This window comes from Marmota flaviventris, chromosome 1 (assembly GCF_047511675.1).
Source record: "Marmota flaviventris isolate mMarFla1 chromosome 1, mMarFla1.hap1, whole genome shotgun sequence".
In the NCBI taxonomy this organism is placed as follows: Eukaryota; Metazoa; Chordata; class Mammalia; order Rodentia; family Sciuridae; genus Marmota; species Marmota flaviventris.
Genome location: NC_092498.1, coordinates 14,539,299 through 14,554,891, shown reverse-complemented (window position 1 = coordinate 14,554,891; position 15,593 = coordinate 14,539,299). Strand labels below are relative to the sequence as shown.

Sequence of the window (15,593 nt, the reverse complement as noted above, 5' to 3'; positions counted from 1 at the left end):
GTTTTGAATTTTTTAAGACAGGGCCTGACTTGCCAAATTGCTGAGGATGGCCTTGAACTTGTTGTTCTTCTGCCTCAGCCCTGGAATCACTGGGATTGTGTGCCATTGTGCCTGGCCACACACTAATTTTTAAATTTACCAAATTAAAGCACACACTTGAACTGTGTGATTACACAGAGTGCTTATTTTAAACTAAAGAAACATAAGGTTACAAAACTGTCAAATTGAGGGTCATCACTAGCACCTGATAAAAGACTGGTTACCACTGTAAGACATGTAAGTTGGACAGCATGTAGAGTGTAGCATGCAGGAAGCTTGACAACTTTAGCTTCTATTCACGAAGCAGTAATGACACTATATATGAAACAAAATCTGTATTTCTCAGTCTCCACTGCCTGCAAGAACTACCTGTCAAAACCATTGACTAATTTTGTTATTCAATGTAAGTGCTAGAAAAATAATCTTGAAAAAGACTTCTCCATGCAGTCAATCTTTATTATAGCAGTATTCGCATATTCACATCAAATACATAGAACTTTTTTTGCCTTTTATATAATACAGAGTTTTTTAAATAACTTTACACAGAAATAAATTTCTTCAATCTGATTTTCAGCTATCTTTTTAAAAATTCTCCATGCTTTCTATCCAAACTGAACAATATGTTCCATTATACAAATTTACATGAGAAAAACTCCAAAGTACAAATGAAGGGACCTGAGCAGGTAAGAGAACCAAAGTATCAGGAAGTGGGTATGGAGGAGAATTAAAAAAAAAAAAAAAAGTTCAAGCAAACATTGAGGGTTAAGGATAAGAGGGAAACATCATCCATTTGACTGAAAATAAATGTCTTTCTTATGAATTGAAAAATAAGCTTTAAAAATAGTTACTCCATTGTAATTTTTGCAAAGCAGGTATAGAGAAGTCTGAGGACAATGAAAAAGTCCCCACCTTTTTACTGGGCCACCCTAGACTCCATGAGAGCCTTTTTATAATGCTTAAGCAGAACCGAAGTGAACTAAACCCAAACCTCTGGCAATTACAGAAAGGAATGTGTGAGCCGCCATAAGGTTTGGGGTGGTGAAACAGGAGTCGTTAATTCACTGCAGTTTACACACAAAGCATTTCCCTTTCTTCTCCCTTACAGGAGACTTGTCCTCAAACCAAGAAGTACATGAAAAGGGGGGGATTTCCTTTTCCTTAGTCTAAACCAAAGAGTAATCACAACTACCAAAGAAAATGCATGATGAATGGACAAATCAATCCCCTGATCAGCTGTATGATCCCATCTTAAGAGAAGCAGCAACTGCTGAATGAGCAAAGGATCAGATGTATACCCAACAAATGGGGTTACCACAAATATCACTGTGATAAGTCTTTCAAATCAGGCAACATCAAGAAGGCCAAACAAGGCTATACCATATGGTATGGCCAAAGGAAACAGGACCCAATGAATTCATTTTCAAATGAAGAAAGGAAAAGGGTACAGTGCACACATGCGTGCACAGGACACACACATAAACACACACACACACACACACACACACACACCCTGGCATGTAAACTAATATAAGATGAAGATAAATAAGACATAAAGGTTAGCCACTTATGTTGATAATTAACATGAATAAAAAGGCATTATATGTTTACATAGCCGGTTTTAATCAGCTATGGAACATATGTGAATGTATTAGGAATGATTTTTTTAAAAAACCGTTCACAGCTTAGAATAAAAAGCACATTTATTGCACTCTTACATTTTATTTCTGGCAATTATAGTTTATTTCTTACCCTCACATTATTTTTCCCTATTCCCCAGACTGAACTGCCACCCCACCCCATTTTGGTCCCTTTTCTCTCCATCTGTGCCTAGTCTGGTAACCCTGTTGCTTAGGCTACACTCTGCAGTTTCTTATGTAACTCACATCCCACCAAGACACACGGGATCAAAAGCTTAACACAAATGCAAGAGAGCGATTTTCAAAGCAAAACATGACAAAGCCCCTCAACTCATAACCCCATTCCAGCCTGTCAAGACCCTTTCCTTATGCACCTCTTCATGCGTTTCTTGCCCGACTCCCCTGCATCTACAGTATCAATGGGAACCAGTGGTTGTGGGTGCTGGATCATGTACTCAGCCTGCCAGGAGAAGGAAATGGTTTGCACAAAAAATTTTTTGATACTAACATGAATAAATATATTTTAGTTCTGTTTTCAAAGAGTACTTCAATCTATAGAATTCCTTACCAAAAAATGCACCACAAAAAATGATACACTGGCTGCGTCCTCATGCACAACTGGTTATATCATTACAATTAGTCAAAACGGCTAAATGTTTTTTGAAAGTGATTTAGTAATTAATGAAACTAAATTAGTTGAAATTGTGGGTGCTGAAATAAAGGATCTACTTTGATTATTTTGTTGAGGTGGTGACTAAATGTCCTCATGTATTTTTTTTTTTTACCTGTTACCTTAAGATTTTAGGACTTCAGATGCTGTCCTTTTCTACTTCAAAAATACCCAATAGGAACTGTTAAATATCCTTCTCACAATGAACAACAATTAGGACTGAATTTTAATTTAAATGTCTAAACAAAAGTGAAATTAAGTTACTTAAAAAAAAGCTTATGGTCAAGTGTACTGATATAACAAACATCTTACCAGTATTTAACTTTACCAGAGCTAAAAACATGTACCACAAATGCACTGGTCACCTTACTCTCCTCTGGTCAGTTACAAATCATTGCCTCTGCAGGCAGAGGTGCTACTGCCCTCCTTGGGCATTAGTAATTCATTTCAGTATTTCAGCCAAACAGCTAAAGGATGTTCTGGGGACAATACATTGGCTTTCTTGGGGGTGGTGAGGAATGAAACAAGATACAAGAACCACACCATGAAGTACGTCCAGTTTTACACATACCTGCTAGGTCATTCACAATTCCAATGGCCCTTCACAAAGGAGGTCTCCAGAGATGGCCCTCCTTGGCTCCCCACCATGCACTACAGCAGGATTAGTAGCACAGTTCAGCTTCATTTTGCAGACAAGTCTGGGAGGTGAGTTACATTTCAAACTCTGAAAATTCAGTGTCTAAGTTGGCAGCAGTACTCTGGAAACTAATTAAATCAAATTCTTTATTTTAATTTCTCCTTTCTCATTAGGTTAATACATGATTGCTGCCCAGCATTACAGTACTTCAACACTAAACTACAGCAGTTTCTTAAAATGTCTGTCAAACATTTCTGTTGTATAAAAGTTCCATGCTTTGAAGAACTGATGGGAGTAGAAAAAAGTTTCTCTAGAAATGTCACTGAATTGTATTTTCAACCTAGTTGCTCTATGTGATAAATATATCTGACTATACTAGGGATTATGTGCTTTAAAAAAATAATTTTGTTCACTGAAAATTTACTTGTGTTTTCTCATTTTTTAAATGTGATTTTGGCTATAAACTCTTTAGTGCATTTATCTTTGCAGTCTAAATTGCACTCTAAAAAATATTAACACAGCTGAGTTAAACCAGAGTGGCTGCTCTCTTCATAAATCACTGATTTCTGCTAAAATTTTAGCTTTTTTTTTTATTGCATCATGAAGGCACAGTAAGATCATTTGGCAAATTGTCAAGGTATTTTTCTAGAGCCTCACCTACACCATTTCCTGTATGACCTGTAAGCTACTTGCTATTCCTACTCACAGTAAACCTTCCGTCCTGGCTGTGGTTTATGGCCTAACAGTTGACATCTGATATTCTAGCATTAAAAACTCCAACTGGGACAAAAAGGAGAATCTTGCATAAAGGGCAGTCACTCTACCCTCTTGGCTGGGCAGTCTCTCATGAGTATCTGTGCAAATGACAAAGCTGTGGCTAACTCATTATGAAGATGTGCTACCTTGCTGAGCCTACTGAAAACTAAGATCATATCACTGGTAGTGAAGCGATACCCTAACTATTTAACTCCATGCAACTGACTTCAGGTTAAGATTCTGAAACGTACCCCTAAACAGATTCTGGCACCACTTCCAACAACATTCAGATACTCAAACTACATTTTTTTTTTTTTTTTTTACAGTATCACTGCTTAAATGTATAATGCCCTTTAGGACAAAATGAGAGTGCTCAAATAGAAGTACACATAAAAGTTAAAATCTTAAATCATCTTCATGTTCTAAAGCTCCTGACTTTTCATATTTTAAGATAAATAACTATTCATTACCTCATCCTGAGGAGGTAGTTTTTTTGAAGAGGTCACCTGAACCCTGCAATGTGTTTCAAACTACAGCTAGAAGAGATTTGCAAAAGCCTGGCGAGGTGGGTATGCGGGTGGGGACAGGTGAGTCTGAGGAGGGGTGTGCAGCAGCTCCAGCGGTGCCTGATGGATACAAGATAGCGCGCTGTGATACAAGAGCTGTGACACACCACACAAGAATGAGGGTGTTTACAAAGTCTTGGGCTGACAGTGCTGAAGGCTGGAATTATTTCTTTTTAATGTTCTTCCTCTCTAATACCAACATAAACATAACTTATATGAAATTTCAGCTTCTAGGATGCCTCAGTATGACCTACTAAACCTCAAATACAATCAGGGATGGGATGTTCAGGAACCAGAATTTGATAGCTTGACAAAGTCTTTTAAAGTGCATGTAAGTACAAATGATCACATTGGATTTTTTTATTCACAAACCCCTTCTATAAAACATGTTTTTTTTGGGGGAGGGTCAATAGTATTTCAGTGGCAATTTTCAGGGTCCTAGACCCTAGTTTAATAATAAAGAAAAAAAAACATAAGAAATATTATATTATTTAAAAACAATCTTTTATAGTTGCTTTCAAATTTTTTAGAAGGCTTCATTCTTTCAACCAAAAATGAAACACCCGCAGAAGGCACTGCAACCACTTTATGGACAAGACTGACAGCTATAGCCTTATAAGATGATGGGTGAAGCAGCCGCACACTGTCTCCACAAATTACTCATAAAGTGCTTTGCACAAACAAGGGTTTCTTCCTTCTATTTTCTTAGGCGCCCAACAAGTCTTTCTGCAGTGTAAGCATAAAAAACTAAACAAAAAACCCCAAAAGAAACTCTTTTTTTCGCCATTTGTAAACTAAAGTGAAAAACTATGATTTGATGGGAATAAAGAAAAGGAAGGTTTAAACATTTTATTTATTTCTAAAGTTCTCTATAAAAAAATCTCTCAAAACCCTGAGCCTGACTTCTGGGCACAGCTTCATTTATCAGCTTTTCAGATGAAACAGCAATCTACTTTAAAATGAAAGGAGGATAAAAAGTATTACCCTGTATTTCATTCAGAAAACTGGAATGCTAAGCTTCCTCCCTAAGTATGCTGGAGTTGTCCCAGATGCTGAGGTGGCCCCGCTTGCAGGCCCAGCACACAGAGCAGGCTCTGCTCCTCAGCAGGACCCACATACATATCTATGATTCAAGCCCTGCTCTCTCCAGAGAGGATCTAAGCTCTGAGCCAATCTTTGTAAAGGGAATACAGCCATATTTACAACCATCTATAGAGATATATTTAAAAAGGACAAATAAACAATGCTTTTCAGAAAGAGGCAGCATCATATGCACAGAAGACACCTTTTGATTTCTAAATTTTCTCTGCTCATGTAAGACTTAAAAACATTTCACCGACTGGGGATGTGGCTCAGTGGTAGAGCATTTGCTTGGGTTCCATCCCCAGCACTGCAAAACAAAACAAAACAAACAAACAAACAAAAAAACCCCAAAACCAATAAAAAAAAAATAAAAATAAAAATAAAAACAACCAGTAAAAACACATCGTTAAAACTGTTAATAACTTAGGATATATTTCATTTTACTGGAACAACCTTTGTTAAATCCATGAAATTTTCAATAGGCCTTCTTCTGATTAAGATATTTTAGTAAAATTCATCTAATGAAATGTAGTATAGTGGGAGAGGAATTATAATCTGAAAAATTTAACTAACTTCTGGTTCCCTGATGTAAGTCCTGTTGAATTTCCTTCAGGTCCTTGGCTATGACTCATCTGGACTAAGTACATCTCATTTAATTTGGATTCCTCAATCCTGATAAATGATTCTAAGGAGATTATTTGCTATTAATACATCTGGTCACTTTCTTTGCTACTTTGGTGATTTATAATCTGCCCTTTAATAAAGGTCAAGGGAAGCTATGACTAGGTTATATTTTCCATTTGTGAAAAGACAAGACAGATTTAGGTTCTCAATACCTCAGCAGCTCTTTCTATAAAAACAACTGATGGTAGGCTTCACACACCCTACCTCAGTCTTGACATCCCTAAGATTTTCCTATTCTCTGCTTGGGGAACTCAGCTGCAAAATTATCCAACCTTTTGAAGACCAGGCTTGGGAAAAAAGGAAGGAGGAGAATGAATAGAGATACCACCATTTTTATTTCAGGTTGCATATTCTAGGTAAAAGACTAGAAAGTGGATGTAGGATGTAGTGTTGGAATCAATTGGAAGAAACAATGAGATTATTAGCCAAGATGTTAGTGTGGATCCAGCAAGTACCATTAATTTAAAAATTATAAATATTTGTCATTATGCTAAGACTCCCCATATTTAGGTAGAGAAAAGGATAATGATCTTTCTTTAAAAGTTGTTTATGTAACAAAAATACAGTTTTCAGGCTATATAATTCTGGTGGGAACTATAATTTCACTCCAATTCAATTACAGCTGAAAATTATTTTCTTTTTAATAAAAATATAATAGAAGAAACTCAGAAATTAAAACCTGTACCTTACATTTAATTACATAAATTTCTCACATTCAAAACTGTTATTAAGCAGTTTTGCAGGCTTTTAATCAGATACTGTCCATGGCATTTTGGCCCTGGACAAAGTAGCCACATAAGTACTTAGTGACTGGAAGAGCTTAGAGGAAGATATAGACTGTATTTTCCTGAGAATTTGCTACATTGTGGAGGAAACAAGTCCCCAACTCTCATCTTCATTGCTGGACCCAATGAGAAAAGAAGGCGGTATGTGCCAGCACTGTCCAGCCTGCATGGTTAGGCAGAGCCCCAGGGAGCAAGGCAACCAGAGGCTAGAGACCTGGGAGGTCCGGAAGAAGATGCAGCATTCCCTTTTCCTCTGCTCCCAGACTCCTCCTTACTGCTCAACCTCCAATCAAATAAATAGAGCTTCACTGTGATAGAATTTGTCAAGGACTGAACATATACCACACAGGAAGGGGATGCTGCATTTTTGTTCCATTCCTCAGAAATTAACTGATGGTAGCCAGGGGAAAGAGCTCCATAACAAAATCCCAGAACAGGAAAGAGAACGATGCTTGGTGATTGAAACTGCCCCATCAGATGATCAGCCACAAACTGATCTGGTGGTTAGAAGGGCAAAGTTGACTGGCAGACCTTCCATAGCAAATCTCCCAAGCTGTAGCAGCAGTTTCTTTCCATCATGCCTGACCATCAAAAGGTCAGAATTCAGGGTCTCTCCTCTTTCTTCCTGGGAGTGGGCAGACGTGTGCACGTGGTATTTGTGGTGAAGAAGAAACACTGGCAGCAGAGAATTCGGTTCCTAAAACATTCTTCCCTCTTTTGTTGGAAAGGAGACTCCATTCTGTTCCATACCAGCTTATGCATTGAAAATTTTATATCTTTAAAAAAAAGGTTTGAGGAACAGAATTGTGTTTTGATGTTAACAAACTGTACGAACACAAGACTTAAATAAAGAGTAGATGCTGCCATGATGGTGTGACTACTTGAAGGCTGCAAATTCTCCTGTAAGGGAGGACAAGAGCTAATTTTAAAATAGTTATCTAAAAATAACCTCAAGGTAGTAAAACTTCATTTAAATCTCATTGAAAGGTGACCAGTTATATACTACAAACCTGGTATCATCATCATTAGTTTAAAACCCCAAATGGCTGAAATATATGAAAGAATCCAAATATGTATATATGATAGATAAGTATGGTTCAGCTATATCAATAAAATATCAAGTCTGCAGATAGTTTCACAGCTGGGTTTGATATGTTATGGTTTAGATCAAGCTAAAAATAGTTTCAAAACAAAATTTCAAAAGAAATTGGTTGCACAATTGCAATGTCAATTTGCATAATACTTCTCTAAATTATCAACTCATTTTCATCTATCATATTACATATATAATGAAAGTCACTATAATAAGGAAGAAGAAAGAAATTATCCTTGTTTTTATAAAAATAATTTTTAGTTGTTGGGCTGAGCTGTGGCTCAGTGGCAGAGCCTAGCACATGTGAGGCACCTGGGTTCAATCCTCAGCATCGCATACAAAAATAAGCAAATAAAATAAAGGCATGCTGTCCATCTACAACTACAAAAATTTAATTTTTTTAAAAATTTGTTGATGGACCTTTATTTTATTTATTTGTATGTGGTGCTGAGAATCAAAACCAGTGCCTCACGCATGCTAGGCAAGTGTGCTACCACCGAGCCACAATCCAGCCCTTATCTTCATTTTGTACAAACCAACTGAAAGGTCTAATGATCTGTCCACATCACACATTTGACAGGAGAGGAAGTCCAGACCTCCCACTTTCTAGTTAATTTTACTTTTTCCAACTATAAAAAATTAAACCCAGGCACTTTTCACTGAACTTAATTCTCTGCATAAAGAGTTCTTTAAATCATAAAGTCCCTTTGAGGTACTATATTTCTTCAAGCTTGACAAATTTGGAAGCTTCCTGGAATTATTAATATTTTTTGTACTGGGTATTGAATCAGGGCTCTTTACCACTAAACTAACATCACTAGTCTTTTTTTAAAAGAAATTTCAGATTCTTTATTTTTTAGAGAGAGAGAGAGAGAGAGAGAGAGAGAGAGAGAGAGAGATTTTTTTTTTTAATATTTATTTTTTGGCGGACACAACATCTTTGTATGTGGTGCTGAGGATCGAACCCAGGCTGCACGCATGCCAGGCGAGCGCACTACCGCTTGAGCCACATCCCCAGCCCATAATTTCAGATTCTTTTAAAAAACTTTTCTTTTAGTTGTAGATGGGCACAACAAATTTATTTATTTATTTTTATGTGATGCTGAGGACGAACCTAGAGCCTCACATATATTAGGCATGGGCTTTACCACTGAGGCACAATCACAGCCCTCCCTAGTCCTTTTTATTTTATTTTGGGTCTGAGTTGCCAAGACTGGCCTTGAGCTTGTGATCCTCCTGCTTCAGCCTCCCAAGTAGCTGGGATTACAGGTGTGTGCCACTGTGATAGTTTCATGGCATTATTTTTCATCTAACATTCTGTCTACAGCTGGTACTTGTAAACTCAAGGCCAGTTCTCGTTACTATATAATACTAAAGTTAATTTCTGGGAGTTGGTTAATAATTGACAATTATTAGAATTTAGTCTGCTATAACATCATTTTTTTGCATAGCACTGTCTGAGGAGGATCTAAGCAATCACTTATATGAATACACTATCAATCTAGGAAGAACCTATCCATTTTTTCGTGGCTGTTAGATTCTACTTGGTTGCCAGAGAATGTCAGCATGTCCTAATGCAGAGCATATTACCTAGTACCCTGGTGACTGGTTGAACCCTGGGATTTGTATGCTGATGATATTAGCAACTGTTTTGAGTGCCAGACATGCCAGATGCCTCAACTTAACATTTTATACACATTTACATCTGACACTCATAATAATCCTATGAAGTAGACCCTATTATTATCTTCATTTTATAGATGAGCAAGTTGAGGTTTAGAGTGGTCAAGCAACTTATCCACCAAGATCACTCTGTGGAACAAAAGCTAATTTTAAAATAGTTATCTAAAATAACCTCAAGACAGTAAAATTTCATTTAAATCTCATTGAATGGTGACTAGTTATATACTACAAAACTAGCAACATCATCACTAGTTTAAAACCCCAAATGGATGAAGTGTATGAAAGAACCCAAATATGTATATATGATAGATAAATATGGTGGAATGCTTGTGGAATGCTAACCTAGGTGCTGCCTCTAAAGCCCAGGTTCTCAACAATTAACAAGCCCCTGAACAATTTTATTAAAAATTAAAATTTGTATTCCCACACTGATTTCAACTAGTTATTGAACAGCAGATAGTCCTTACTTCTATTCAGGGATTCCTTTTATTAAACAATTAACCATGGTGTTGCAAAAATGAAGATGGGGAAGGGTAAAAGAATTATTACCTTAAAGTTAAAAGGATTAAGGAATTTGGCACTGATTAAAATGAAGAGCCGAATTACTAAGACCTTGGAGAGTGAAGGATTTCAAGCACAATCACAGGAAGCTATTATATTAACAGAAACTTGAAATACACAAACATACTCACCATCATTGCTCACTTTTGGGTACATTATAGTTTTAAGATTATTTTCAGTATTTTAATCAATTTCTTTAAAATGACTTGCAATATTCCTATAAGTACTAACTGCATCCATCACGATTCAATGTGAAAATAAGATTTAGGTCATATTTTGTTGAGCACTGTCCTATTCCACAAACTTAAAATATTAGCCTTAAAAATAATGAACAAAACAACCCCCAAAGAATAACATCTTATCAACAAACTCCAAATCTCATGCGAGTAAAACAAACACTAAAGATATCCTACCAAGTCTACTACTTCTAATCAAATGAAGTTTTTTCATAATCAGATTCTGGGTGAGCGGGTAGAGGAGACAAAAAGAACTTACAGTTTAGGAAGCAATAAAATAACTCTATGAATATCCATGCAATCACAAATAATTTTAAAGGAAAGATGGAAATAACAGGTGATGAATCTGCTTTTGAAAAATAAATCTACTCTAATTCCTTTTTGCCTATCTGGGAATCTCTAGATTCCATCTCCTACTCAATTACTTGAATTCAGGGGCAACTTTGCTTGTGTGAAGTAATTTGAAGTGAAACATCTGCTACTTTTTGAAAATCTTGGTATATCAACTGAACTTATCAAAAAAATTAAAGACAAACAACATTTTCTTTCTCCTTCTTTCTGGTTGAGGATAACCTAAGCTTAATTTTCTATTTGATGAAAATGGGAACAGGGCAGAGAATTACTTGAAAGACTTTTAAGAAAACAAGACCTTGTGCTTTTAGATACCTCAAATAACATGATTTATTTGAAAGGTAAGGACTTTGTTAACTAATTTAAAAATATAAACAATTATTCTCTGTTCTAGAATTGAATGTATTGCAATGGTCATTATACACACAATTTAACAAAGTTCCTTGAAGATAAAATATGCTATGAAAAATCTAAAAGGTTGTTCCTTATACAAATCAATCACTGCTTTAGATGTAGGAGACAACTGAAACCAGAGTAAACTTTTTGTGATGATCTTTCAGGCAGTTTCAAAAGGATAAGAAACATTCTGGCACAGATACCCTGGGCTGCCTGAATTCATAGAGAAACAGCACAAGTGAGGTGGAATACACGGTATAATGAAAAGTGCTATAGAAATGCTTAATACTTCAGTAATTCTCAATCAAAAAAGGACTATAACTGGTAGTATTCATTTCATAGTATTTTAAAAAGGCAGACTATATTCTTGAGAATGACACATTTGAGAGAAAGGACATTTAAGCTAGTATGTTAAATAATACATTTTAGGATGATTTTAACTGGTTTATAATTTAAATGACTAATATTATAATACCTGAAAATAAACTAACCTGAATGAAGCATTTAATTAAATTCTGTGGTCTTTTTTTTTTTGGTGGTGTTGGGGCTACTAGAGATAGAATTCAGGGGCACTTAACCACTGAGCCACATCCCCAGCCCTATTTTGTATTTTATTTAGAGACAGGGTCTCACTAAGTTGCTTAGAGCCTCACTAAGTTGCTGAGGCTGGCTTCAAACTCTTGTTCCTCCTGCCTCAGCCTCCCAAACTGCCAGGATTATGGGTGTGAGCCACCGTGCCTGGCCAAATTCTATGGTCTTTAAACTACTTACCTCAAAACAAATCTTATTTCTTATCACTGACTCTTAAAACTTTTAAAAGGTAAAGCAAATATTATAACAAGGTTGCCTTCTGAAGAAGGAAATCAATTTTACTGAAAAAATATCTGAGGGCAAGGCCTTAGCAAAGAAGTAATCAATCACAAGAAAACAAACATCCTGTTTCAATTACCTAATGAAAGAGTAGCTCTACATATGCTTAGAAAAAATTATGTTTTTCCTTTTTTTAAAAAAATATTTATTATTTAGTATTAGTTGGACACAACATGTTTATTTTATTTATTTACTTTTATGGAGGTGCTGAGGATTGAACCCAGGGCCTCGCGTGTGTTAGGTGAGTGCTCTACTGCTGAGCCACAACCTCGGCCCCTATGTTTTTCCTTTTTTGGAGACTGTATCTAAAACTCAGCATAAAACAAACAAATAACAACAAACAGAAACAGAAGCTGATTTAATTCTAAAGATTCCTATTCTCTGATCTAAACATCTCACTTGCCATATTTCCATGTTTTTCAGGTTCTTCTACTAATCTAGTGGGCCAAACTTGGAAGGGATATTAAATTACTATGCAACTCTGGAGGGATGCTCCACTGTCTATGGGCATGAGTTCCTAAGCAGCTCAACAGGGCTTAGCAATGCTCACTGGCAAAAAAAAAAAGACATAAATGAAAGAAGTCAAATGCAGATGGCGGGGATTGGGATGGTGGGAGTGTTTTCTGGGCTGGATAGTGTTGGGGAGAAAGAAAGAAATCAATTTTACTGAAAAAATAAGTAAGGCAGGTATATTGGAAGATGATACAAAGAGTTCTATCAATAAAAAGATCCTTTAAATGCATAAGGGCCTGGGTCGATCTCCAGCACTGAAAAACAAAAAACAAAAACACAAAACCCTCCGATCTTTATTTCAAAATTCCCAAAACTTTTTTGAGCACTCCAAGACTAAGTCAATTTTGTGAAAATTTTGTTAGCCAGGTGCCTGCTATTCTTTTTGTGAATACATACAACTTTACTAACTACTACCCCTCCTATCTTTAGAGACACTGGAGGTTTTAGAAATCATTAACTTTGATGTTTTGCAACATGTTACATTCTTTTATCCCTTAATTTTTTTAAATATGAAAAAATGTCCTTTTTTACTATCTTGAAAGGCACTAATCAATCTATAAAGTCATAATGTCAATGCCTTTTATTCTTTTTTCTTTTTAGTACCAGGGATTGAACCCAGGGGGTGCTTAATCACTAAGCCACATCCCTAGCCCTTATTTTTCATTTTGAGAAAGGGTCTCACTAAGTCGCTTAGGGCTTTGCTAAATTGCTGAGATTGGCTTTGAACTTATGATTCTCCTGCCTGAGTCTCCTGAGCCTCTGGGATTACAGGCTTGGCACAATGCCTATCTTAAGTTAAATGAGGGCCAAAAGGTATGTCACAGTTATTTTTCGTTGTTGATGGACATTTATTTTATTCATTTATTTATATGTGGTGCTGAGAATCAAACCCAGTGCCTTACACATGTGAGGCAAGCACTCTACCACTGAGCCACAACCCCAGCCGCCATAGTTATTAATGAGTTGTTTTCCTGAATGAAATCTAACTATGCAAGTAGTATTTCAGAAGTTTGTCTCTGGTATTTAAAAACTAAATTATAATTAAGTTACAATTTTCCTAGTTTTTTTCTTTATTGACTTTGAAGAAGGATATGCAGATGTCTGTCTGCTGAAATAACTTTCAGTTGCTGGCTGTATTTAAAAATTAGCACAAATCTAAAATGAGTAAGTAAAGATGTAGTTAAGAGTCCAGCTTTTGTTCAGAGGACTATAAGTAGAGTTGGCAGTATCTTTGATAAGAACACAACACTGCCTCCCTACTTTTTGATTCCCTTTGAATCATAGAAGAGTACTGTATGAATGCCACATTATAGTAATTTTCTACACAAGAATATTTAAGTATTAGAAGAATTTCATATTGTGGAATGCAAAAAAGAAGAGCAAGCATTCATCAAGAGCAGAATCTTGCTGGACAAAGGATATAAAGGGGACAGAAATTTATGAGACACAATGATAAAGTGATTGCTATAATATATATCACAAGAGATAAGTATATTCTAAAGTAGCAACTTTAAGAAGAAATCATTACGTGATTATGTGGCAACCAGAATTACCTAAAGTTAGAAAATTCTGTGAAGTTATTTTTGGGAAAAGGAGATGAGAATAAGAATAAGGGGGCAATGCATTTTTATTGTAAGGAAATTTGACTTCTATTCATGTAAGATATCCTTAATATATACAGAAAACTAATCTAAAAGGAATTCCAATTTATAACCCGTTCCCACTAAAATTCCAAAATTAAACCATTTTACTCATGTCAAACATGCCACTCAGTAATATCGTTGGTCATTTACACCCACAATTTATTTTAAAAAATTTAGTCATTTGCTTTAAGGAGATAAACATCCAAATTTTCTACAAAGTAGTAAAAAGAAATAGTTATAGAAAAAATATTAAGTAGAATAAGAACAGGATTATTCAATTCTAGTGACTTCCTAAATTAGATCTGCTTTGGTTTGCCCTATTTGACACAGGCTAACTTATTGTCAACTTCCCCTCTGTGAATATGTATCTCCTCTGGCATCCCTAATGATGATTGACAGTTAATAACAAAAGCTGCATGAGAAAACTGAAGTTTAATAATTAGAATGACCAACGGAATAAAACAAATTCACAACAGGAAATCAAGCCTCTGGAAGAGGCACTGCCAGTTTTTAGTAATGTTTGTGTGCTTTTACACACAAACACATGGTTAAATCCAATATTAGGGTATGGATTTTAGATTGGGAAAAAATTTTACTAGTGTTTAAACACTCAAGTGTTCTTTGGCTCATCTTAAAAAAGAAAAGAAAAGAATATCCTGTTCAATATAACATATAAGCAAACACATGTCCATTTATTTCTTTTTGTTGCTACCCTCCTTTAATTTCTCACTCATTTAATCTGTTTCAGTGGACAGGAAACGCACCATATCCCCCTGCCTGGATGGGTGTTTTTGGAGAAGCACAAGCATAGAGACTAAAATCCTCTGTTTGGAAACCAGCCCGATTCAAGGAGGGTTCTGATGCACTGCGGTGAATTTTTGGCAATGAGCGGGCCAGCAGCTCAATAGAGGCGAGAATCTATGGAAAAAGAAAACAAACAAATAAAAAGAAAACAGAATGAAAACCTGGGTGGCATAAATCTTTAAGAGACTCATCATACAAGAAAGCATCTGAAATCTTACATTGTTTTTAGTATTATAAATGCCTAGAAAAACAGAAGCTGGTATTTTTCCCTAAAAGCAATTAACAAAAAACAAAACAAACCACCCGATACTACAACTTTTATTTCTGTAAACTGAATGGACAAAGTAACTCCATTAAGAGCTTTTCTTTATGTTTTAGATCATTTGCCAAACTTGGAACAGTAAATAATAAAAAAATTTAAAACCAATTATATTTGTTTGGCACAGACCACAAGTTCCTTTTGGAAAGAAGATAGAGTATAAGTAAGTATAAGTAAGTACTACATGGCTAGCTCTAAACAGAACAGAGCAACTTATCCTTTAAAGAAACTCAGCAATGGGAAATGGTTCACACACATATAAATAAG

General features: G+C 35.8%; 1 protein-coding gene across 5 annotated transcripts in view; it reads right to left on the bottom strand.

The window, feature by feature from the left end:
* Positions 1–474: 474 nt before the first annotated feature.
* Braf (B-Raf proto-oncogene, serine/threonine kinase) overlaps positions 475–15,593 on the bottom strand; it is a 183,316-nt gene continuing 168,197 nt past the window's right edge. For 4 of the 5 annotated variants that reach the window (XM_071611672.1, XM_034637016.2, XM_034637018.2 and 1 more), the window contains 2 exons: positions 14,968–15,121; positions 475–7,757 (listed from right to left, as the gene is read on the bottom strand). In XM_071611672.1, the coding sequence (XP_071467773.1) occupies positions 7,735–7,757; positions 14,968–15,121 (177 nt within the window). In that variant the 3' untranslated portion in view covers positions 475–7,734. Of the gene's footprint in view, positions 7,758–14,145; positions 15,122–15,593 lie in introns of those variants that run through there. The other variant, XM_071611689.1, reaches the window with a different exon arrangement.